The 23,377-nt window shown below is 46.5% G+C and overlaps 1 protein-coding gene across 6 annotated transcripts; it reads left to right on the top strand.

Moving 5' to 3' along the window:
- Positions 1-1,456: 1,456 nt before the first annotated feature.
- Positions 1,457-14,293, top strand: RBM23 (RNA binding motif protein 23). Of its 6 annotated transcripts, XM_015572473.1 has the most exons (14): positions 1,458-1,643; positions 4,445-4,992; positions 5,141-5,216; positions 5,773-5,876; positions 6,430-6,474; positions 6,607-6,780; positions 7,722-7,775; positions 8,176-8,293; positions 8,388-8,540; positions 8,626-8,763; positions 9,130-9,195; positions 11,090-11,285; positions 11,371-11,487; positions 11,585-14,293. In XM_015572473.1, the coding sequence occupies exons 3-14, from the start codon at positions 5,151-5,153 to the stop codon at positions 11,671-11,673; spliced, it is 1,320 nt and encodes a 439-aa protein (XP_015427959.1). In that variant the 5' UTR covers positions 1,458-1,643; positions 4,445-4,992; positions 5,141-5,150; the 3' UTR covers positions 11,674-14,293. The 6 variants fall into 6 exon arrangements, with proteins under 6 accessions (XP_015427960.1, XP_015427959.1, XP_006776834.1 ...); XM_006776771.2 differs by lacking the exon at positions 4,445-4,992; XM_015572472.1 differs by lacking the exon at positions 4,445-4,992 and having other exon boundaries at positions 1,458-2,191.
- The last annotated feature ends 9,084 nt before the right edge of the window (positions 14,294-23,377 follow it).

The raw sequence follows: 23,377 nt of genomic DNA, 5'->3' as shown, positions 1-23,377 counted from the left end.
TGGCAAACCTAGACATATTTAGATCTGTGCCCTTATCCAAGACCCAAGAGTGTCCATTTGAGAAGCTTAGTGGTGACTCTGGGACTTCTGGGTCTAGGTCTTTCTGATTAGCTACAGAGAGGTCTAGTCTATTAGGACCTGTGATTAGGCTTTTGTCTGGAGAGGAGGCATAATTTGCCACCATAGAGAAAGATGGGGTTGTATATAAAGCCAGCTTTCCTTCTACCTTCCTTAGCTACTGAACTCCCAAACACCTTTGTTACCTCTTGAGAGAGAAACAAAGCTGTCCAGGCATCTCCAGCAAGAAGCCACCCATTTTTGTTGTTTTGTTAATCCTCACCAGAACATATTATTTCATTGATTTTTTTTAGAGAGAATAGGAAGGGAGAGAGGTGGTGGTGGAGAAATAGTGTGTGAGAGACACATTGATTGTTTGCCTCTAGCATGTGAGACGACAGGGCCAGGGATCATACCTGCAACCAGATATGTGCTCCTGACCAGGAACCAGACCCCAGACCCTTCAATGCACAGGCTGATGCTCTAACCACTGAGAACACCAGCCAGGGCAACCTATTATGTTGGAATAAAATCATAGGGTTAAGAGGCCTAAGAGATCATCTAGTCCAATTCTTCATTTTATAAAGGGGGTATTTAAGGTTGGTACAATAATATAAAGTTAGTATTCAAGTCCAGGCTGGAACATAGGTCCCCTGACTGGCTCTCTGGGTGTTAGAACCAGCTACCTTTGGAAGTCTTGGGTTTGGGGGGTGGGCCTAAGTCAGTTCCATCCTTTCTGGTTAGAGGGCTGACTACTGCTGCATGGAAGGAGTCACCTGAGAAACTGTCTCAAGTTCACCCTTGCAGGGTCAGGTGTGTGGGCTACTGATTGGAACTGATGTACCTAGGGTGTAGGAACAGACAAATTGGTGACAAGACCTCTTTCCCAGCTCCCAAGCACTTGAGGGCAGGAGGCGGCGTTTGGGAGGGTTGTGTAGACAGTCCGTTCAGACGGGGATATGGAGTCCAGCATCTTTCCTGAAGTGAAGCAAACGCAGTTCTCCATAAAGCTGTCCCTAGGCGGACGTGACCCCCTTGACAAATCAGTTGAGGGAGCCAAGAAAGTCTATTACAAGTCCGCGTTGGCTCCGCCCACGGGGGGGTGGCCTGGTCAACCCGAGCTCGGAGCGGGGTAGGAGGTCCCTACGTCTAGTCTCCGCCTGGCTTCTCCGCCTTCCGCAAGTCATTTAACCAATGAGCGAGACGGACGGCCGCCTGAGGCCGCGCCCACTTTCCGGAAGTCTCGAGAAGCTAGCCAATCATTGGGAACTTCATGGTTGCCAAGATGCATTCGAGTTTGGCTCCACCCATGCTTAAAATTTTAACCAATGAAATTCTGAACTTCGGACTGTTGCCGCGAAACCAGTGAAGTTAGTTCCAGCGCCTAATGTTTTAGCGCCTGCGCAGATTGGGGACCGTCCGGAAGACAGTGCAACTACCGCCATTTTGCGGGGAGAGGAGCGGCTCCGGCTGCAGTGGGGTTTTACTGCTGAGGCTCTGAACACAGCCGAGCTTCGCAACCTCCAACAAACCCGAAGGAGCAGAGAAGACCGGAGCCTCCCTACCCGCGCGAGGACCCGGAACTGGTGAGAAACCCTGAAACCTGGTTCCCTCGCGACGTCACCTATGCGTGACGTAGCCCCCGGCGCCTGCCGCTGACGTCACAGGCAGAAAATGGCGTCAGGAACAGAATGAGGCAAGCTTAAAGAAAAAGAAAAATGTTTTATCTTTGGTTCGGAAGTGTTTGCTACCTGAATGTAGTCCACTGGCAGGACTTCAGGGATCGGCATCCTCGTGGCTATATCTTAGCGAGGAAGACGCTGTGTCAAGGGTCCCAGTGACCCAAGGATCTCTGCCCACGTCCCCGCAGCCCTTACTGGGGAGGGAGCGTCGACCCACGGGGGCCTGAGAAAACGGAGGTTCGGTTTTCAGCCCGGAGTGCCACCACCACTCAGAGAGATGAGAGAACTGAGATTTCATCCTTGATCTTCAGTTTCACGAAGGCTCTTCAGGATATTGGTCTCCGTGGGCTTTTCCCTCTTTCCTTTTATGACCACACTTTCCGTGGCGAAAGAGGAGTGTGGTGAGCCAGGGATGAGCTTTCAGCATTGGGACACTGGCCCTCTCAGGGTTGGTACTTACAGGATCATTTTTTTAAAAAAGCGTAGCCTTCGTTTGTACACCTCGTGGGGAATGTTTTTATCTTCCTCATTGTTCCTGTTCATTAAGCTGCCTCAGTTTGGAGATGTTGGTGCCAGCTCAGTGGCCGGACCCAGGAGATGGCGCTCCCGTCGCCCCTGGGACTCGAGCCCTTGGTGAATCGGCCCGAGCTGGGCTGACAGTGCCCCTCGCTCTCCGGTGCCCTGGCAGCAGGGGGCCTAAGCACTGGCTTGAGGCTTGGCTGTGCTGTGCCAGGATCTGAGCGTTGGCCGTGATTGGGGGCCCCTCACGTAGGTTTCGGAGCAGGGATGGCAGAAAGTTCTGTAGTCACTTTTCATGGATGGTTTTGAATGGACTTTGACCAATAAATTAGGACCGGGACAGAGTTTGAAAACGAACAGCCTGAAAACCCATGCTATTTGGGACTGTAATGCTTTTAGGACACCCGAAAGCTATACTAAACCCAGCGAGATTACAAGTTTCGAAATGTGCTCATGTTGTATATGTCTGTGCCTAAATCAGTTCATTCATTTGTTTCTGAGTCAGGGTGAAAATTGTACTCCATCATTGGGGCCTCACGTAATCAGCTTCCGTGAAAGATTTTGTGTGTAGGGTTACCCCTACCCTGCACTCGCACTCAACGGTTCTTGAAATCAGAAGCATTTCATTTAGGGAGGAAAAAGCAGACTGTAAATGATAAAGAGGAACTTTGTGACACTTAGAAAATTTGTGTAGACTTGGCAGCCAAAATGACTGAAAGGAACAGTTTGAGGATTAAAAACTTTTCCTTTTAGAACCATTTTTCCAGAATAGATCAGATAGTATATATTATAATTAGCCTGGTTCTTGATATTTTGAAACATATACAATAAGGTATAGCTAATGGGACTGACTCTATTGATAAATCCATTGGGACATTAATTCTCCAGATAAAGTACATTTAAAAATAGACATCATGATATACTTTGTAATTTTCTTTTAAGTTAAAACCATGAGAGAGAGCGAAACAATATAGTGGATAGAACATTAGACTAGGGTCAGAAGACTTTACTCACAAGTCAGCTCCTCCATTTGAATTTTGTGACTTTGGACAGTTCACAAAACCTCAGATTTTCATCTGTGCATTGGAACTGATATCTGGCTGTAGCATATATTACCTTTGATTGTTAAATAATGTAAGGTGTTGTTATTGTAAGAGATTGTGTTCATTGGATTTTAGACACACCTATTTGATTTTGGTTTAATTTCCAATTTAAGCTTTAAATTTGTTTAAGAGCAATTTTTATTGTTTTACTCTTTCCAAGAATTCTGTCTCTATAACATGCCTAGCAATATTCAGTGCTATAAATGATGTGTCATTTACATTACATCATCATTACTCTTATTTTCATATTACTTTATTATATTACTTTTATGTTTGCATATAATTTTTATATTACTCTATTAAACCATCAGGTAGACTATGGGTTCTGAGGGCAACAAGGACAGCATCGTTGGATGATGCATTAGCTACTTTAAAGAAGACAACACTCTTATGGATATTGAAAGTTTGATTATGATTAAGCTTAGCATAGATTCTTAAGATTAGTTGGAGGGGGTTTAGCTTTATTGAGGTATAGTTGATATATAAAATTATACACATTAAAGCATACAGTTTGATGGGTTTGGATACGTTTCAGCCATGAAACATCACCCCAAAACTTTCCTGTGCCCTTTTTTTTAAAAAAATATATTTCTTGCCCTTTATTGGTTTCAGAGAGAAAGGGAGGAGGAGAGAGAGATAGAAACATCAATGATGAGAGAGAATCATTGATCGGCTGTCTCCTGCACACCCCCACTGGGGATTGAGCCCATAGCTCAGGGCATGTGCCCTTGGCCGGAATCAAACCTGGGACCCTTCAGTCCAAAGGCCAACGCTCTATCCACTGAGCCAAGCCGGCTAGGGCTCCTGTGCCCTTTTGTAATCCTTTCCTCCTAGCCCCTCCCCACCTACTCTTATCCCTAGGCAACCACTGATCTGCTTTCTGTCACTACAGGTTAGTTTGCATTTTTTAGAATTTTGTATAAATGTAATCATACAATACATACTCTTTTTTGTTTGATTTCTTTCACTTATAATTATTTTGAGATTCATCTATGTTGTGTATATTGATAATTTCAGACTAGTAATTTTTGAATAAGTTTTCCTATTGATTTTGTTTGGTATCTTCTGTTTTTCTTATTTAAGAGACCTGTGGTGGACACACTTAGGAAAGATGATTGCTAGATGTGAAAGCTTGGGGGAGCGAGAAGTCCCACCCTGCCAGCCTAGACAGAAAGGCTTCACAGTGGAATTGGTTAAGCTTGTCTTAATCATATCTTTCTGAGTTATCTAAACTAGTTTTTGTTTTATCAAAAATGCTTAATGCTCAGTTATCTAATTATTGATGTTTGGGAGGGGGATGTGGGAAATAGTTTAGGGCAAATCTGCATTATTCTGGTGTTGCTTTGTATTCTCATTTTTAGTCTTGCATCTATCTTTTTATTGGGAATATATGCTTATTTCTATGATTTATATTTAAACCAGTTATGCAGAATTTTGAACAGTAGAATGGAGGCCTAGTGCTTGTTCATTGGAAAGTGAATAGTAACTTTGAATACCAACACTTTCTTTTCACAGGATAGACACGGTCTGTATTATTTTGTCTCTACCCAGTTTCCTTGTAGACCCTTCACCTATTCTAAGTCATCAAGCAGAAATAGTTCAGATCTGTAAGGTGCAAAAATAAACCTAGGGTAAGCAAATAGCTGATACGATTCCTTTGGAGTTTATGAAACAACTATGTTCTAAAGTCTGTTTCTTGGAGGGGGAAGGGAATGTGGTGTGCTGAAAGAGAAGGAAACGTATTAATGAGGTTCTTGTGTATTGATATCCTCCCCTCAGATCAGCTGTGATGGCATCCGATGACTTTGACATAGTGATTGAGGCCATGCTGGAGGCTCCCTATAAAAAAGAGGAGGTAATATTCCCACCTCACTCCTGGGTTGGTAAGAAAAAGCAACTGTGGATCATTGGTCCCAGCATTTTGTGAATTCTCTTTCTCTGCTTGTGTATTGTGTACAGTGGCTATTCATAAAAGACATAGTCATTTAGTAAGCTATTCTGGAGATCAGTACTCAAGGGCCATGCTTTCAGAGTGGGCCCCCTAAAATGGAGTGGGGGACAGAGGGGGTAGGAATGGGTACTTTGCTCATAGTTCTCAATGGTACAGTAGAAAGTCAGACCTATACCTCAGACCTAACTGACTTCTCATTCTCCTGAGAAATAGATGTTGAGTAGCTAAAGTTTTAACATCAAAAACTGTCCCTCTGATCTCTTCCTTTTGGGTAGTTTTCCTCCCTTTCTCTCTTCATTTATTTTGTTAGGAGGTCCAGGTGTTTAAAACTTGGCTAGATAATTGAGAGCTCTGATTTCATACGCTTTTTTCCTTGTCCACTTTTGTTCTTTCTGTGCCCAATGGATTCTGTGTGTCTGCCACGTTGAACCTTGTGACATTTTTCTGGTGAACCCTTCAGGATGAGCAGCAACGGAAGGAGGTGAAAAAGGATGGCCCTAGCAACACCAGCAGCAGCACCGGCAACAGTGGCACTGGGAGCAGCACCACTGTGGAGGCAAGCAAGTGAGTGTGGTGTGAGGAAATGGGTTGGCAACTTAGGAAGGGAAGCAATCTTGTCCATTGGAGAAACAGCAAGAACAGAGAGGTACAATGGACACAGACAACAGGGGTGTGAGGGCATGAGTGGGGGGGGGGCAATGGGGGGATAAGGACACGTAATACCTTATCAATAAAAATTTTTTTAAAAAAAGCAGGTAGGTAATTGCTTCTAAGACAGCTTTTAGAATGGCTTCACTGGATCTTGGGCATAACGGTGACTTAGTTTAAGCTTTTCAGTGTAGATTTGTGGATCAGTCCCAGCATTGATATATTTCATTTGAGTAAAATAGTAAGAAGACTCCTACTTTGGAAACACCAGCTTTGGCTGCATCAGATGCCTGACAGCATCCAGGGCTGTGTATAAGTAAGTTGGTGTGCAGTTGCTGTGAGCTACTGCCAGATCATCTGGACTTTGGTCCTTTATTGCTTTCTGTTTCACCCTGGCCATACTCTCATTTCTTTTATGTGGGAGAGATCATGAAACCTTCGCAATAAGAATTTACACTTTCTTTCACAGGAAGAAGAGTCGGAGCCATAGTAAAAGCAGGGATAGAAAGCGCAGGTCAGTTATTCTGGGGGCTGTTGGGTTTTGAGAATTACTACAAATGGAAAGATACCAGGGAAAGCTATACATTAAAGGCCAGAAGAGGTTGGTTGGTTCTTTAACAATCTAAATAGTTGTTTCCATCTATAGTCGTAGTCGAGACCGGGATCGGCATAGACGGAGAAGTAGTCGGAGCCGAAGTCGAGATCGGCAGCATCGTCACCACAGCCAAAGCTGGGATCATCAACATAGTAGTGAGTCCAGAAGTCGGGTCCCACGTCGTGAGAATCGTGTGCACTACAGGAGTCCACCACTTGCCGCTGGGTATCACCTTTTGCTAATAAGCTCACCTTTGTATTGTAATCTGGGTAAAACGATTTGCTGTGGTCCCTGCCTGAGGGTGCTTATGCCCCTCTGTGATAGGGAGGAGATCCAGATATTGCAGGGGTGGTACTAAGAATTCACATGTCACCCTGGCTGGGTGACTTAGTAGTTTGGAATTTTGTCCTGTATACCAAAAGGTGGATTCAATCCTGGTCGGGGTGGGTACAAGAGCCAACTACTTGATGTTTCTCTCACCCCCTCTCTCCCTCCCTCCCTACTCCCTAACCCCACTTTATCTTTCTCTAAAAAGAAAAAATAGCCCTGGCTGGTGTGGCTCAGTTGGTTAGAGCATTGTCCCATATACAGAAAGGTCGCAGGTTCAGTTCCTGGTCAGGGTACATACCCAGGTTGTGGATTCCATCCCTGGTCAGAGTGTGTGTGAGAGGCAGCTGATTGATGTTTCTCTCTCACATTGATTTCTCTCTCTTCCTCTTTCTCTCTCTTTAAAATCAATAAAACCATGTCCTCAGGTTTTTTAAAATTCAATTTTAAAAAAAATCCTTGGGCAAGGATTTAAAAAGAAAAAATTCGTCCTAGCTGGTTTGGCTTAGTGGAGAAAGTGTTGGCCTGTGGACTGAATGCTCCTGGGTTTGATTCCGGTCAAGGGCACATGCCTGGGTTGCGGGCTCAATCCCCAGTGGAGGGCGTGCAGAAGGCAGCTGATTGGTGATTTCCTCTCATCATTGATGTTTCTCTCCCTCTCCCTTCCTCTCCGAAATCAATAAAAATATATATATTTTTTAAAGTAAAAAAAAAATTTCATGTGTGAGAGGAGGTGGTGAATGGGATCTGGTTTTCTCATGATGGCAGACTCAGCATTGATTCAATGTGAATAAAGTTGGGTGATACAATTTTCACTTTTTTTGTTCTCTATTCCTTAGGCATAGGTATGGACACAGTAAGAGTCCTCATTTCAGAGAGAAGAGTCCAGTCAGGTAAGTTAATGATGAGGACTTCTTTAGGAGTTGTGTGGCATGAATAAAAAGCTCTTTGAGCCCTGACTGGTTTGGCTCAGTGGATGGAGCGTCGGCCTGTGGACTCGGGGGTCCCAGGTTCGATTCTAGTCAAGGGCATGTACCTTGGTTGCGGGCACATCCCCAGTGGGGAGTGTGCAGGAGGCAGCTGATCGATGTTTTTCTCTCATCGATGTTTCTAACTCTCTATCCCTCTCCCTTCCTCTCTTTAAAATATCAATAAAATATTTTAAAAAAATAAAAATAAATAAAAAGCTCTTTGAGCCAAATCTTAGGAATGTGTGATACTTGAGAGTAGCTGGAAAACAAAGACCAAGTATTGGGTGGAGAGGGGGGGGTCTTAGTAAATTTTACTTTTTAGGGAGTCAATTGATAATCTGAGTCCCGAGGAGCGTGATGCCCGAACAGTTTTCTGTATGCAGTTAGCCGCCCGCATTCGGCCTCGAGACCTGGAGGACTTTTTCTCTGCTATTGGCAAGGTAACATTTTCCCGTTTAGTTTCCTTCTTAGTACTCTGTCTTTTATCCATCTCCTTCTATACCCAACTTAGGATTTCCTTTTCCCCCCGGATAGGTTCGTGACGTACGTATCATCTCAGATCGGAACTCACGTCGTTCTAAGGGCATTGCCTATGTGGAATTCTGTGAAATCCAGTCTGTGCCACTGGCCATTGCGTTGACAGGGCAGCGGCTGCTGGGGGTGCCTATCATTGTACAGGCCTCACAGGTGAGCAGGCTGAAAAACTGACATGAGAAAACAGCTTTGAAGGTAGCAGGTGTGGGACTTGACCCGTCATTCCCTCCTTCCTCAGGCTGAGAAAAACCGACTGGCAGCCATGGCCAGCCGCCTGCAGAAGGGCAGTGGTGGACCAGTGCGCCTCTGCGTGGGCTCCCTGCACTGCGATATCACCGAGGGCATGCTCCGCGGCATCTTTGAGCCCTTTGGCAAAGTGAGTAGACAGTGAGGAAAACCTCTGAAGGGAATTGGAAAAAGTGGGGAGGGTGAGTGTCCTCTTCATTCTGCCTGACCATCATTAACCCACAGCATACATAGTAATGGGCATATGGGTCCATGCTTGGACAATTAGGCTCCATCTCTGTTCAGTAGACAAATGAGTCAGCACCATGAAATCAAGGTCCAGGTTAAGTAAGATTAGTCAGAAAGGTTGTTTATTGGGGGGGGAATGGCCGTTGTCTCTTTTTTAACGGATTTGGAGAAATGTAGAAACTGGGAGATATTTAGAATAGTCTGGGTAGGAAGGGTCAAAGGTGTGACTTAGCCAAAAGATTATTAATAATTTCTCCCTATTCTACAGATTGATAATATTGTCCTGATGAAGGACTCAGATACAGGCCGCTCTAAAGGTTATGGTTTCATTACGGTAAGTCTCTAGTCTTTATTTATTTTAATTTGGGTTTGTCTACGTGTCTGATTTTGCAGTTTAGCTTCATCCTCCTCCTATAGGAACTGTCTAAATCTGCAGGTGCCAACTGGTGGTCCACGGACCACTGGTCTGTGAGGTCCAAAAGGTTGGTGACCACTGGTTTAAGGAAACCTTTGGAACAGCAGCTGCTAACCGGTGGTCTGCAGACCACTGGTGGTCCGTGAGGTCCGAAAAGCTGTCGACTGCTGGTCTAAATGACCCATAAACCCTGGTGCTGAACCTTGGACTACTAGCCTTCTGCCCCTTGAGATGAGTGCCTTGTTTGAGATCTTGGCTTTGTTCCTATACTCTGTCAGTGTGTGGGGGTGTCCAGGAGTTCTACCACCTTCCCTGGGGCTGCAACGTGCTCTTTGGGTAATAGTTATGGTTCCAGGCTGCAACTAAAAGGTTGGGGGTATGAGGGAGGTTAGGTATGAGCTTTTATAGACATGCTTTATAGAATTGACATATTTTCACGATGGGGTGGGAATCGGAAGTTATATACTTCCCTCTTGTGCTACCCTGTTTGAAGTAGGTTTTTCCATTGAGAAGTATCTTTATATTTAAATCCCACTATAGGGAGAATAGTGAGGCCACCTAATAGTGGTCAAGTCTCATCTTTTCCTGACACTCCAACAAAATTGTTTCCAATTCCCATAACTGGTTCTTCTAGCCCCATGTGACTCCAGGCTGAGGACTGGCTGCCAGCCACAAGGTCTGATAGAAGCTGATATTTTCTGGGCTCAATCCAGGCAACATACACCCCACAGTTACCTGCAGGGCAGAGGGGAGGTAGGTTGTGTTCTATCATGGCAATTGCTTACCTCAAAGTATCCAGTAAAGGCAGGCCACCTATACCACATGCCTAGGAACTGTCAGTACCACATGCCAGGCCCTAGGGCAGGTAATACCAGAGTAAACAAAGCCAGCTGTGGCATTCGTGGTAGCAAGTAATCTTTCCTAGCTCCCTTTGTGACTCAGATTTGGAAAGGCTTTTATGGGACCCTTTTGCCCTTTTGTTGCTGCATTTAGGTCAACACCCTGGACTCTTTAAACAGAAGACTGGGAATCCTCTTTATGCCAGGCTGCTGCTGATGAAAGGGATGAGAGAGTTGAGATCCTGTGGTCAGTGGGTTACTGAGTCAGCAGTCCTCTGGTGGAGGTTGGGTGCAGTTTTCCTTTCAATACCAGGATGTATTACTTCCTAAGGCTGGGCTCTGGAGGCCCAGATTCCTTCTCTTAACTGAGAATTTAAACTTACTAGTCGTAAAGGCTCAAATAAAGCCTTGGGAGTCTTAGCTTACAGTCTGTCTTCCGTTTTTTTGTTTTGTTTTGTTTTTTAAAATATATTTTATTGAGTTATTACAGAGAGGAAAGGAGAGAGACAGAGAGTTAGAAACATCGATGAGAGAGAAACATCGACCAGCTGCCTCCTGCACACTCCCCACTGGGGATGTGCCCGCAACCCAGGTACATGCCCTTGACCGGAATCGAACCTGGGACCCTTCAGTCCACAGGCCGACGCTCTATTCACTGAGCCAAACTGGTTTCGGCCTGTCTTCCGTTTTATATCCCCATTTGTGAGACAGCCTGTCAGGCTAGGCTCCCTACAGATAATAGACTTTTTACATTATTAGATTTTTAGTGGAGCTCAGAGATTGAAATCAGTTGGAAAAGTCCCTTTCAGAGATCAATTTTAGGGGGATCTGAGGTCACATTCCCTGAGAAAGAAAAGTTTGTGCCACAGCAACCATGCAAGTTTCCTGGGATAGTAGGAGTAGGAGTGTTAGTGGGGCTTTGAGGGCGTATCTCTGGCCGAGAGGTGACTGATAATGGCCTGGGTTTCTTGTAGTTCTCTGACTCTGAGTGTGCCCGACGGGCCCTGGAACAGTTGAATGGCTTTGAGCTTGCTGGTCGACCTATGAGAGTTAGCCATGTGACTGAGCGACTGGATGGTGGCACAGACATCACTTTTCCTGATGGAGACCAGGAGCTGAATCTGGGATCAGCAGGTGGACGTTTGCAGCTCATGGCCAAATTGGCAGAAGGTAGTTACTCTTCAGAGTGAAAAACATGGGGTTGAATTGTAGATTGAGGGTTGGAACGTAACCCCACTTTTTCTTTACCTTTTAGGCTCTGGAATCCAGCTGCCAACCACAGCCGCTGCTGCTGCCGCCGTTGCCCAAGCTGCTGCTTTGCAGCTGAATGGAGCAGTTCACTTGGGGGCCCTAAACCCAGCAGCTCTGACTGGTAGCCGTGGACTTGGGAAAGGGATGGATGGGCTGGGCCTGGGAAGAAGGAATGCTCTGTGCTCACTGACTCACTCTGCCTCTTCTCTCTGTTCTAGCTCTGAGTCCAGCCCTGAACCTTGCCTCTCAGGCAATTGCCTCCCAGTGCTTCCAGCTTTCCAGCCTTTTTACCCCCCAGACCATGTGAGTCGCAGGACCTCATTCATTTTAGACTCTGGTTATTTTCTTTCGTTTTACTTCCATTTACCTCTTCTCTTTGCACCAAGTAAATCAGTGGCATAGTACATTGCTTCCCTATGCCTCTGGGTCCTGCCACTCCCTTCATATCTACCATTCTACGGCCCCTTCTATCCATTTTGTGGATCAAGCCATCCTGAAGCCATGGACGTTAACTCTGGGGGAGTTTGGGTCACTCGTATACACCAAGAAGAGCTCCTGCCCATGGACCACTGGGAATGGACCCTGCTGAGCAACCACTGGTTGAAGAGAAGAGAATTGTTGAACACCTGTTTGTCCGTGTGGACCATCTCCAGGGATGATCTTCATTGCCCTTCCCAGCCACCTCTCAGTGATTCCTCCGTTCCTCCTCTGTTGAGAAGGCTTTAGGGCATTAACTGAAGGGACTGATTACTTTTTGTCCCCTATACCTTTACCCTACAATTTTGTCAAGGAAAAACCCTTAAGCCTTGTGGTCCAAGAGGATTTTTCAGTTTGGGGGGTGAACCTTGAAGGTGCTGGCTTGATGCTACAAAGGCCCTGGAAGATAGCTTGGACATGTATGTGCATTGTAAAGCCTGCCTTAGACCTCAGTTTGGGGCCAGAACTACTGTGGGCTCTGCAGTTTGCTGGGAGCTATAGAAATGATCTATCCTGCCAGGTATTTTGGATGTCTCAGGGGCATTCAGGAGTTTAGTGAAAGATGGGGTACCTTTCCAGTATCTTCCAGCTTCTTTTGTATAGTTAGTTGTCCTTCCTCCCAGGTCCTTCCTTTGGTCCAGGAAGGGAGGATGGTGGAGAGGCTGCTACTCTCCACTACTTCCGACGTGCCTCTACTGTGGGCCCCACCCCAGTGTGAAAGCCACTCCTGTCCCCTACTTGGGCACATATGAGCCCTTCTCACTGGACTTTATATCCTTGAGTCTGTGTACATAAATAATATATATATATATATGTAAACTTTGTACAAAAGGCAAGCCTTGCTGTTGTGGCTGCTGCCCATGTGTGTAGTCTCAGTTGTGTCTGATGTTAACTTCTAATGAGCCAAAACCATGAGTGGTTGTAGGAATATAAAACAATGCCATTGTGTTTTCTTTATTTTAATGGTATCTAACCTTTAGAAATAAACAGGACGAAAGGTGCATACCTGTATTCAGATACACTGTCTGTATCTGCATTATACTTTCTGCCCCTTGGTCTCCTATCTGTCTTCATGATAACTATCTCCAAACCTGCCTGCCCACTGGACGGACTGCCAGGATCTGTCTCTGCCCAAGGACAGATCTTGTCTTTCCACCAGATGGCAGTGTGACATCCTGCACCTTTCTTTAGGGTTGTATGATCTGGAGCAGCGGTAGCCAACCTTTTGGGCGCCAACCTTTCGGACCTCACGGACCACCAGTGGTCCACGGACTACTGGTTGGCGACCGCTGATCTGGAGGACTTAAATATCAGAGAAGTCTTCCAAGCTCAACATTCTTACCATTGGCCTCCATACTGCCTTTAGCCCTTTTTGTAGTAGGAATCCCAGTCCAATATCCAAAGGGATTTGGGCATCATACATCACTCTTCAGGCCATAAGCCTTCAGTTCTCCCAGTCACCTCAACTCTTGCTTTTCAGATATATAGCTCTGCCTGGGACAACACAGGCCTGGGACCAATGACTTCCAGGGAGCTGAGTATTCCAGGAATGGCCCTGCCAAAAGGGTGGTACCCCTTCTCTGCCCCCTTTATAAGGCTTGTAACAGACAACCGAGTCAGCCTGGCTTACCAGCTAGAAATCAGCCAAGAGGAGGAGGTCTGAGGTTCAGGGGCAGGGCTGTGGGGCTCCTTCCTTCTTTACTGGTCTCTATGGCAACAGAGTGTTAAGACTTTATTATCTTGCTAAAAATATGGATAATTGCTGTTAAGTTTTAATTTGTCAGCTCTCAGACTTCTAAAGCAGAGTGATGGTTTTCTGGTGATGTTTACTTCTGGGGTGGCTTTTAACACAAGTATTAAGTACTTGAAGCCTGTTTGTGGGATAAAAGACCACTGGGACCCAGGACTAGCTCTTGGTTCTAGGCTGCTGCAGTCTTGCTGCCACCCCCACCCCTTCCCTAGTTTGCTCTCTGAACCTGGGGGAAGGGAAGGAGGATGCATTATTTTTAGGTAGGAGCGGCTGGCTATCGACCAGTCCCCCTATAGTTATTGATTTGCTGCTAATGCATCCTGAGAAGCACAGCGCAGACCATTTTTGTTAGTCATCCTGAAGCTATGGACCAGGTCTCCTCTGGCAGTCTCTAACTCCTCCAGAACTATAAATACCCACAGGCCTCACCTCCCTGCCCTCCTCAGGTGGACCCCCATCTGCTTGTTGTTTTTTGCTGTTGGTTTTGTTGTTAATCCTCACCTGAGGATATTTTTCCACTGATTTTTTTTAATTGTCTGAGTTTTATTGAAGACTGTCCAGTTGTGAGGCAGAAGGAAAACTGAACACAAGTTAGTTTTGTTGCCGCTGTTTTTAACGTCCTTTGATTGTCTTTGTAAAGGGCCTCTGTGATGCCACTGTTCCAGAATCAGATCAATAAATCTTCACCTGGGCTCCTCTGTCTTTACTTGTGCTGCTCCCTCAGCCTGAAATGCCTGTCCCCTTCCTCCCCATCGGTCAGACATCCTTCTGACTCAGCTTAGAGTGTGACTCTTCCAAGAAGCCTCCAACTTCCTGCAAGTTCATCTCATCTCTGTCCTATTGACACCTGTCTTTTTCTCCATTGATGTTTAGGGAGAATGGAAGGGAGGAGGAGGAGGAGTGGGGGGGTAGAGAGAGAGAAACATTGATTGGTTGCCTCCTGCTTGCACCTGACCAGGACTGAGGATCGAGCCTGCAACCGAGGTACGTGCTCCTGACCAGAATCAAATCTCGGACCCTTCAGTCTGCAGGCCGACACTCTAGTCACTGAGCCAGTTGGCTAGTGTTTCTTTATATTCCTATTCCTAACAACTTTGGGCTTCCTGCACTTTGGCTCCTTTAGTTCAGTTCTTCCTGGCCTCCTGGTCTTGCCTCATACATCCCCTTGCTGGGAGACAGACAATGGTGGAAGTGAAGAAACACTGCTTTTCTAGTCTTAACCTATATAAGGTGACTAGTGGGTGACAGCCGTGTCACTATGTATGACTCAGTGCCTAGTCATTCCTCTACTGGGAGTGGTTGGAGTGGAGAAAAGGGGGCAGTGAACAGCCTCTCTGGGCCCAGCTAAAGGTAAAAGAAACCTCCCTCAACCTCTCCTGCCTGAGCATGGTGGCAAGGATGAGGGGAGAGGGGACACTGACCAGGATTCTTCCCCAGGATAGTTGGAATTTCCCCCACCAGTTCTCAATTCATAATGTGATTTTCACCTGACTTTTGGCTTATCCAGCCTATGCTTTTGTCTTCTCTAAGGCAGTGGCATTTCCTCCCTCTTCTTTTAAGTTGCTGTGTTCTTGACATTGGGATTCAGGAAGTAATACTTGGACAGTTAGAAGAGTATCTTGGCTCTGAAAAGTGAGGTGGTAGGAGGTGATAACATTTATGCAGGATTTGTTTTGCGTTAGGCAATGTACCCACTATGTGTATTGAATCATTTCATCCTCTAGTGACCCTCTGAGGTAGATTCTTTTATCTTTATGTTGTAAATAAGGAAACTGATACCTAAAGAGGTTAAATAATTTGCCCCACAATTACAAAGTTACCAAGTTTAGGATTTCACTCCAGGCAGTCTAGCTTCAGATCCCTTGATCTTCATCTTAACCTGCTTCAGCACCACTGTGGAAGCCAAGGCCTTGGAGACATGGGGAAGTCTCACCTTTTCTGTCTCTATACCTAGTTCCCAGTATATCCTGAAAATTTCCACTCCAAGTCTGCTCATTTTCTTTCTTCCTGCCCTTCTGCTTGTCAAAATCTAGTCCTTTAAGACTCTGAAACTTTCCAAATGGAACTGAATTCCCTTTTTAGTATTCTTTGTCCCAGTATAGGTCTTATTCGCCTTAATTTACAGTTCTTTCTATACTCTATTAATAGATGGTTATGGCCAAATGAGACCAGTCATGGATGTGTCCTTTTCATTAGTGCTTTGCCTGCACATATTACACATCTGTTGAATTAAGTCCCTCCCTGCTCATGTGGGAGCCAGGCTTTCTAAAGGCTGTCCCTTCTAGCCTGCTTTCCTGGAAGCTTCATCTATTCCTTCTTCACCCCTTCAAGTGAGGAGGCAACTTTACTCTTTTTAGTGTTACCATGGTAGCCTGTGATGCTTTCTGTCTAAAATGCTCTTGCCATACACCAGAGACTGATATTTCCATGGCAACCAGGTGAAATCTATAGTTATGAGCTGGATGGAGGAAAGGAATTCTGAAGTCTGAGAAGCTGTGTGTCTGAATCTTCTAACTTCAAACATCATCCTCCCTCCCAACTTTTGCACTCTGTGTCCAGAACTGATTTGCTCGGCTCTTGGTTGAGAGAGCTTTGTGTGAGGTGAAGCAGATCAGCCAGCTTAGGTCATGTGGGAAGGGGGAGACAAGGAAAGAGCTGATCAAAGATCACTTTAAAAGTTGGATAAGTTCTGTTAGCTCCCCCAGATGATCTGTTTTCAAGAGACCTTATGGAGTTGACTGGAATTACTGGAGAGTCATTAAGCAGTTATTTTTGAGGGCAATGGATAGATATGGATGAGGTGCCTGAAACGAAAGGAGCCAGTCAGTGCTGGATTGTAGAGGTGGAAACAATGATGTTGGAAATAGAGACTTATCAAACTCGTGCCAGTGTTCCAGAAAGGATGGGAGTTTCAATTAACTTTCAAGCATCATGATGCCTATGTGTTTAGAATATGTGGTACTGAGAATTAGCCTCCTTCTCTCAATTCTTGGGCCAAACCAACCCAGGGGACCTCCAACCTGTAACAAATGGGTCACACTCTGGAGCAACACTGCCTGATCTCTTGTGTCTCAAACCAGCTGAGTGAGCGTGGATGTTACTTTACTTCTCTAACTCCGACTCTATATAATCAGATTATGGCCAGATGGCTTTGAAAACTCATTTGCAATATATTAACAACAACAGTACCTATTTTAGGGTTGTGAGGATTAAATGAAATGATCTCTGTAGGGGGCTTAGAACTTGTTAGCTTGTCATTACTACTGCCATCATTTTCCCCATTCCTCTGTATGCCTACACACTTGACTTCCTACCTGACCTCACTCTCCTCCCCAACTTCAGAGAATGCTCAAGATTTACAGAGAGGAGAGGAGAGGAAGGGACCATGATGAAAATAAACCTTAATTGTTCCTGTGCTAAAAGTCCCAGGCTCACAAGGTCCTGGGTCACATGCAGCCAGCTTAACTTTTAGGAAAACAGATCCCACTGTCCAATCTTCTTTATGCCTGAAACTGTCTAATCAGATTAGGGCAGATGGCTTTGAAAAATCAAGGTGAGGCTCCCCCCCCCTCCCCGCCCCAGGTACCTTCAGGGTACCTAGTGCCCTTTGCTTTTTCTGGCACTAACTGTTAGAGCCCTAACCTCCCAAGCATTCCTGTAGCACCTGCTGTTAGTCTCCAGAACCTAGCCCTGCTATGGCAATTTCCAGTCCACAGGCCGACACTCTATCCACTGAGCCAAACCGGTTGTGGCCAGAATAAGTATTTTAAATCACAGGTTCTCTGCCTAAAGACCAGTTGTCATTTGAACAAAAAATGGAAAACTGTAGTATAACACCATCACGGAGGCTTTAGATGTCAATCTTTTCCCCAGTCCTCCCTAAAATAACAAGTCCAATAATGGCTCACCTGTGAGTCCTGTGGGAGGTATGTTGGACCTTGCAGACCACACTTAAATTTGTATTTCCAGAGTGGTGGTGTGCTTTGAGAGGCTAGTAAATTGCCAAATGCCTGAATAAGGGACCAGGACACAGGTGTCAAAAAACATTACTTTTCGCTGCTCATTTGTATAATGCTTGACAAATTACAAAGATATTGGCATTTTATTTAGTCCTCATAACTATCCTACAAGGGTAGGTGCTATCTTCGTTGCATAGTTGGGAGAGCTGAGGTTTAGAAGGACAGAGTTTACGAATGACTTTTCACCCTGGCCAGTGGTTCAATGCGCCAAAGGATCACAGGTTCAATTCCCAGTCAAGGGCATGTATCTGGGTTGCAGCAAGTTTGATCCCCAGCCCCATTTGGGGAGCATGCAGGAGGTAACCAATCAGTGTGTGTCTCTCAAATCAATGTCTCTCCCCCTCTCCCTTCTACACAATGGAAAAAATATCCTAGGGTGAGGATTAATAATAAATAAATAAATAGTGACTTTTCTCCCTAGACCTCCATCCAAAAAATAGTGGGCCTGAGTGCTAATAAAATGCCTGCAAGGCCCCACTGAATTTGAATTCACTTTTTTTAAAAATGTATTTTTATTTATTTCAGAGAGGAAGGGGGAGAGATAGAAACATTAATGATGAGAGAGAATCTGATTGGCTGCCTCCTTCATGCTCCACACTGGGTATCAAGCCTGCAACCCAGGCATGTGTCCTGGTCGGGAATCAAACCATGACCTTCTGGTTCATAGGTCGACACTCAACCACTGAGCCACGCCTGCCCAGCTGTATTCACATCTTGAGTTTACAAAGGCCACCAAGTTATGGAGGCATGACAGCAAGATTCAATAGATGAAAAGGGACCTTGACCATGTGTGCATTAGAAAGCCACCAAATGATAAAGGATTAAGAAGCAGGATGCTCTTATCCTTTTGTGGCCCCTTAACAACTTGGCTGCACCATCCACCCAAATGTTGCCTTTTGTATAGGGAAGGTCTTTATCTATCATGGGGCAGGCTGCCCACCATTTCTCCTGTGCGTTTGCTCATGTAGTTTCACAAGGGGTGGTTTTCCTTCTTTCCTCCATCTATCTACACTCTTCAGCATACATCCTTCAAGCCCCAGTTGCTAAAATATGTCTTCTAAATTTTGTTTCTTCCTTTCATAGAAAATTTAAAGCACAGGCTGTTACCCCCAATTAGATGGAATGTGGTATAGCATGCTGCCGTTTGTCCATAGTAGTGCTGTCACCACCTTGTTTCATGTCTCCTGGTCAATTGTAAGTTACTTGAGGGCAGGGATAGATTCTTATCTGTATTTGTTTTCCTCAGAGGGCCCAGCACAGTGATTGCCATAGGGAAATATCTGAGAGGAACAATAAGTATATGAAAGATAATAATATCCATGAAAATTTTACTTGGACTGATGTGGATTGGAACTATCTAAATATATAAAAGCCTAAGTGACTGAATGACCAGTTGCTATGATGTGCACTGACCACCAGGGGGCAGATACTCAACACAGGAGCTCCCACATAGGAATGTTGCTCAGCTGACTCACCTGGCCCAGCCAGGCAGCAGCCACTCACTCCCTCAGTAGTCCTGCAGGTCCAATCTCCGGAGAACGGAGAACGGGCCAGGCACCAAACAATCCGGACAGTGCTGCTGGCCTCCTGGAAGTTGGCCTCCGGCACTGCGGCTGGCCACTTCCCCTCCCTAGACACTCCACAAGGAAGAAACAATATAAAAGTGGCCGTCAGGTGGCTCCTAACAACCAGCTTGAATGTCAGCAGGACAGGGATCCTAGGCTGCAAGGGTGTCCCACCGCCTGCCCAGGGGGCTAATCGTGTCCCGGCCCCACCCCCACCTCCCTTGGGGCCCCACTGTGCATGAATTTGTGCACCGGGCCTCTAGTGTTAATTTAATAAAAGATGTACATATGAGTGGACTTTCTGGGAGTGAGTGTTTAACCCAGGAGACTTATGAAGTTGTCACTGCATGACTGGCAGCCTTTCAGAAGACAAGAGACCCTGATCCAATCTCTGTAGAAACTATTAGATGCCGCAGGGCCTAATGACTTAACTTTAAGCAGAGTCCCAGAACAGAGGAAGGAATACCTTCCAAGACACAGGGCTGGCCTCTCCTCTGTCCCCTTAGGGGAGGGCACAGGCTATGCTCTGGGCCAGTGAGAAGGCCTTATGTGCTGGGGGAATGGGGATAAGGGGTGGGCTGGTAAGAGCACAGACCCCACGACAAAATCTCAGTGGTTAAGGGAGCACAGGAGCAGAGGAGGTCTTACCTGGCACAGCCAGCTCAGGTCCCAGGGCCCTTAGCTATCTCACGCCAGTCCAGATCAGTAGCCAGGCTGTACTTTGCCTTGATCAAGGAAGGAAGAAAAATGGCCTGGCTCTTAGAGAAGACCCCACTTCTCCCAAGTCTGGCAGGAGCGTGACTTCAGTTTCCTTCTGTTCTGAGCTCTTCCCTGTAGGCGTCTGGAGGGAACACACAGATGGGTCGGCTGATAGACTGGCTGAGCTGGGGGAGGGAAGCCTGTGGTGTATGTGGTTCCCCGTCCAGCCATCATCATCTTCAGAATTCTGCCACATGAAAGGCACTGGGCTTTCTGTCTTTTTTAAAATATATTTTTATTGATTTCAGAGAGGAAGGAAGAGGGAGAGAGGGATAGAAACATCATTGATAAGAGAGAATCATTGATCGGCTGTCTCCTGCATGCCCCACACTGGGGATTGAGTCCGCAACCCAGGCATGTGCCCTGACTGGGAATCAAACCATGACTTCCTGGTTCATAGGTCAATGGTCAACCACTGAGCCACCTTGGCTGGGCAAGGCACTGGGCTTTCTTGTTTCTCATCCCCCTCCCCCCCGCCACCTCTGACCATTGGTGGTACTCTTCCTCTAGAAAAGCCCTCCTCCCTGGGCAGTAGCCTCTGGTGACTGTATTTCCACCTTCTTTTTTAAAAATTTTATTTTAGCCCTAACCAATTTGGTTCAGTGGATAGAGCGTCGGCCTGCAGACTCAGGGGTCCCAGGTTCGATTCCGGTCAAGGGGTCAAGGACATGTACCTTGGTTGTGGGCACATCCCCAGTGGGGGGTGTGCAGGAGGCAGCTGATCGATGTTTCTCTCTAATGTGTTTTTTTTTAATTTCAGAGAGGGGAAGGGAGGGGGAGAGAGATAGAAACATTGATGAAAGAGAAACATCAATCAACTGCCTCCTGCATGCCCCTTACTGGGGATGGAGCCCACAATCCAGGCATGTGCTCTGACCAGGAATTCAGCTGGTGACCTACTGGTGCATGGGATGACACTCAACCAACTGGGCCATACCAGCTGAGCTAACCCTAACTCTTAATGCCTTAGCATCCTCCCACAACCTGCAACTCCTCCCTCTTTATACCCAGCCACTCAGTTGCCAAGTCCCATCTATTCTGACTCTCATACCCATGCTGTTTCTACTTTCCCACTGCTATCTGTCTCAGGATGGTCCTTCACTGCCCTTCAGATGTAACACTTGTAATTGGTTCCTACAGTCAGGTCCTCAGGCCTTGCCTCTGCTGCTCTAATCCATATACACCTCTCCCAGCCTCTTTTTCCCAAAGAGCATCCGTCTTTTTTTTTTTAAATATATATTATTGATTTTTTACAGAGAGGAAGGGAGAGGGATAGAGAGTTAGAAACATCGATCAGCTGCCTCCTGCACACCCCCTACTGGGGATGTGCCCACAACCAAGGTACATATCCTTGACCGGAATCGACCCTGGGACCCCTGAGTCTGCAGGCCGACGCTCTATCCACTGCACCAAACTGGTCAGGGCAAGACTGACCATCTTATTGCCTACAGCACTAACTCCTTTGCCAGCATTTAAGGTCCTTTGTAATAGGGTTTCAAACCTTTTCCATGTTCCTCTCTTACCCTCCCCTTCATGTCTCTGAAGTTTCAATTAAACTGCAGAACCATCTGGTCTCTTAATGGGCCCAGTGTGTTTTCCTGCATTTTAACATTTGAACTGTCTTTGTTCATGGTCCCCAGAGATTAGAGCTGGCTTACTCTACTATAACCAGGTAATTTCTCTGGCCCTTTCACCACAGCCACTGCCCACGGCCCTGCTCATTGTGTTGCCTACATTTCTTCTACTGTTCCTCTTCCTCTCCCTGCCCCCCCCCCCCTTCCTTACTGGAAAGGGAACCTCAGATGCAAAGGTTGATAAAATCATTAAATATCAAGAAGACATGAGTGGAATCCCAGCTCTGCTTACTGACCTCTCAGACAGGTTACTTAAACTCTGTTTCTTCCACAGTAAAAACAGGTACTAACGCCTTATATAGTCATTAAAGAATTAACAGATAGAGTGGATAAAGTCCTAAGGATAGTGGTACTATCATATTATCTCATGCTGGGCTGGTCTCACTCGGCCCTCTGCAGCTGTAAGGACTAAGAAGACAGACATCTCCTTCCTCTTTCCATTAAGTTCTGGGAACCTGAGTGGGGTGAGGCGGAGGCCTGGCCCCTGGGTGCTCAGGTAACTGTACTGCATGTGTAAGTCTGAGGGGAGCTGCTGCCTCTGTTCCCTTTGTTCAAACTCGTGGCTCAGGCAGCAGCAGGCGTGGGCGTCAGCAGGGAAGGCACTGACAGCTTCAGTTCTCACCGGGCTTTGCAGGTGACAGCTGGGGTGGCGGAGCCCTGTCGGGGGAGGTTCAGGCTGACCCCGTCCTGACCCAGCTGGTGGGCCTCTCTGGTGGGTGTGGGCCTCACCTGGAACCAGTCCAGGGCATAGCTGAAAGTAGCTCTGGGAGCTCACTGTAGCCTCCAGCCCGCTTCTTGCAGGATAAGGTAGGGTCAAGAGATGGGTACTTGGTGGTACTACGTGTCACTAAGGTACTAAATTACTTCTGGCAGATAAATTACTTCTAGCTCCTCTCCAGGCCTGTTTCTTCAACGGCAAGGCAACGGCACGAGTTAGACCCGATCATCTGTAAGGGGCTGTGGTCACCGGTCACGGACTACATCAGGACTCAGTCAGTTCCGAGGCCTCCCTACAGAGTTAGGTTCCTTGCTCCTTCGGGCCTGAGTTTTCTTGTCTGTAACAGACAAGAGTTTCCCACATCCATCCCTTCTGTGGGGGCGTTGAAAACAAAGTCAAAGTGAACAGGTGCAGTAGAAAAATTCTTTATTCAAAAGGGAAGGGTGGACCCTTGCTGGTACTTCCTGGGCCCTGGCCAGAGGGGAGTTACCACCCCGCTCAGCTCCTCACGCTGGCATCTGAAGGCAAAAGTCTGTCCACACCTTACCTTTAAGAGCCTTAAAGGGGAAGTGCCGTGGTGTAGTGATAAATCACAAAATCAGTTCTCAAAAAATAGCACTACCAGGCCCTTGCCTTTAAGAACTTCTTAAAGGCAAAGTGGACAAGTGCAGCAGATAAGAGCCAGAACGTTATAGGAAAAGCTCCAAGAAGGGTCTCCGTGTCTTTACCTTTAAGAATCTCTTAAAGGTGAGGCATATTCGTGCACAGTACAAAGGTGGAAAACCCTGTAAAAGAGTCTCCCAAGCACTTTTCCAGTTCTCGGTTTTAGGGTCTCTACCGGAGAGGTGGTAAAGCGCGAAGTAATGAACAAAATACCGTACCTTGCAGAACGATTTTCCTTCCTGCCCGCCGGCGCGCCCGCCCTCGGGTCTGAGCACTGCCTCCTGCGCCCGGGGGCGGAGGGGTATTTCAGAGACCGCCCCTCCCCCCCTAACCGTGGTCACACCGGGGCGTCCTGGGAGTTTTTGGTTTCCTAGTCTACATCTCCCCCCCACCCCCGCCCCCAGCCTTGGCTGTCTTCACAAAGGA

The sequence above is a fragment of the Myotis davidii genome, unplaced genomic scaffold (assembly GCF_000327345.1).
Source record: "Myotis davidii unplaced genomic scaffold, ASM32734v1 scaffold1949, whole genome shotgun sequence".
Classification (NCBI taxonomy): domain Eukaryota; kingdom Metazoa; phylum Chordata; class Mammalia; order Chiroptera; family Vespertilionidae; genus Myotis; species Myotis davidii.
Note: the sequence above shows the minus strand (reverse complement) of the source record. Positions and strands in the feature narration are given on the sequence as shown.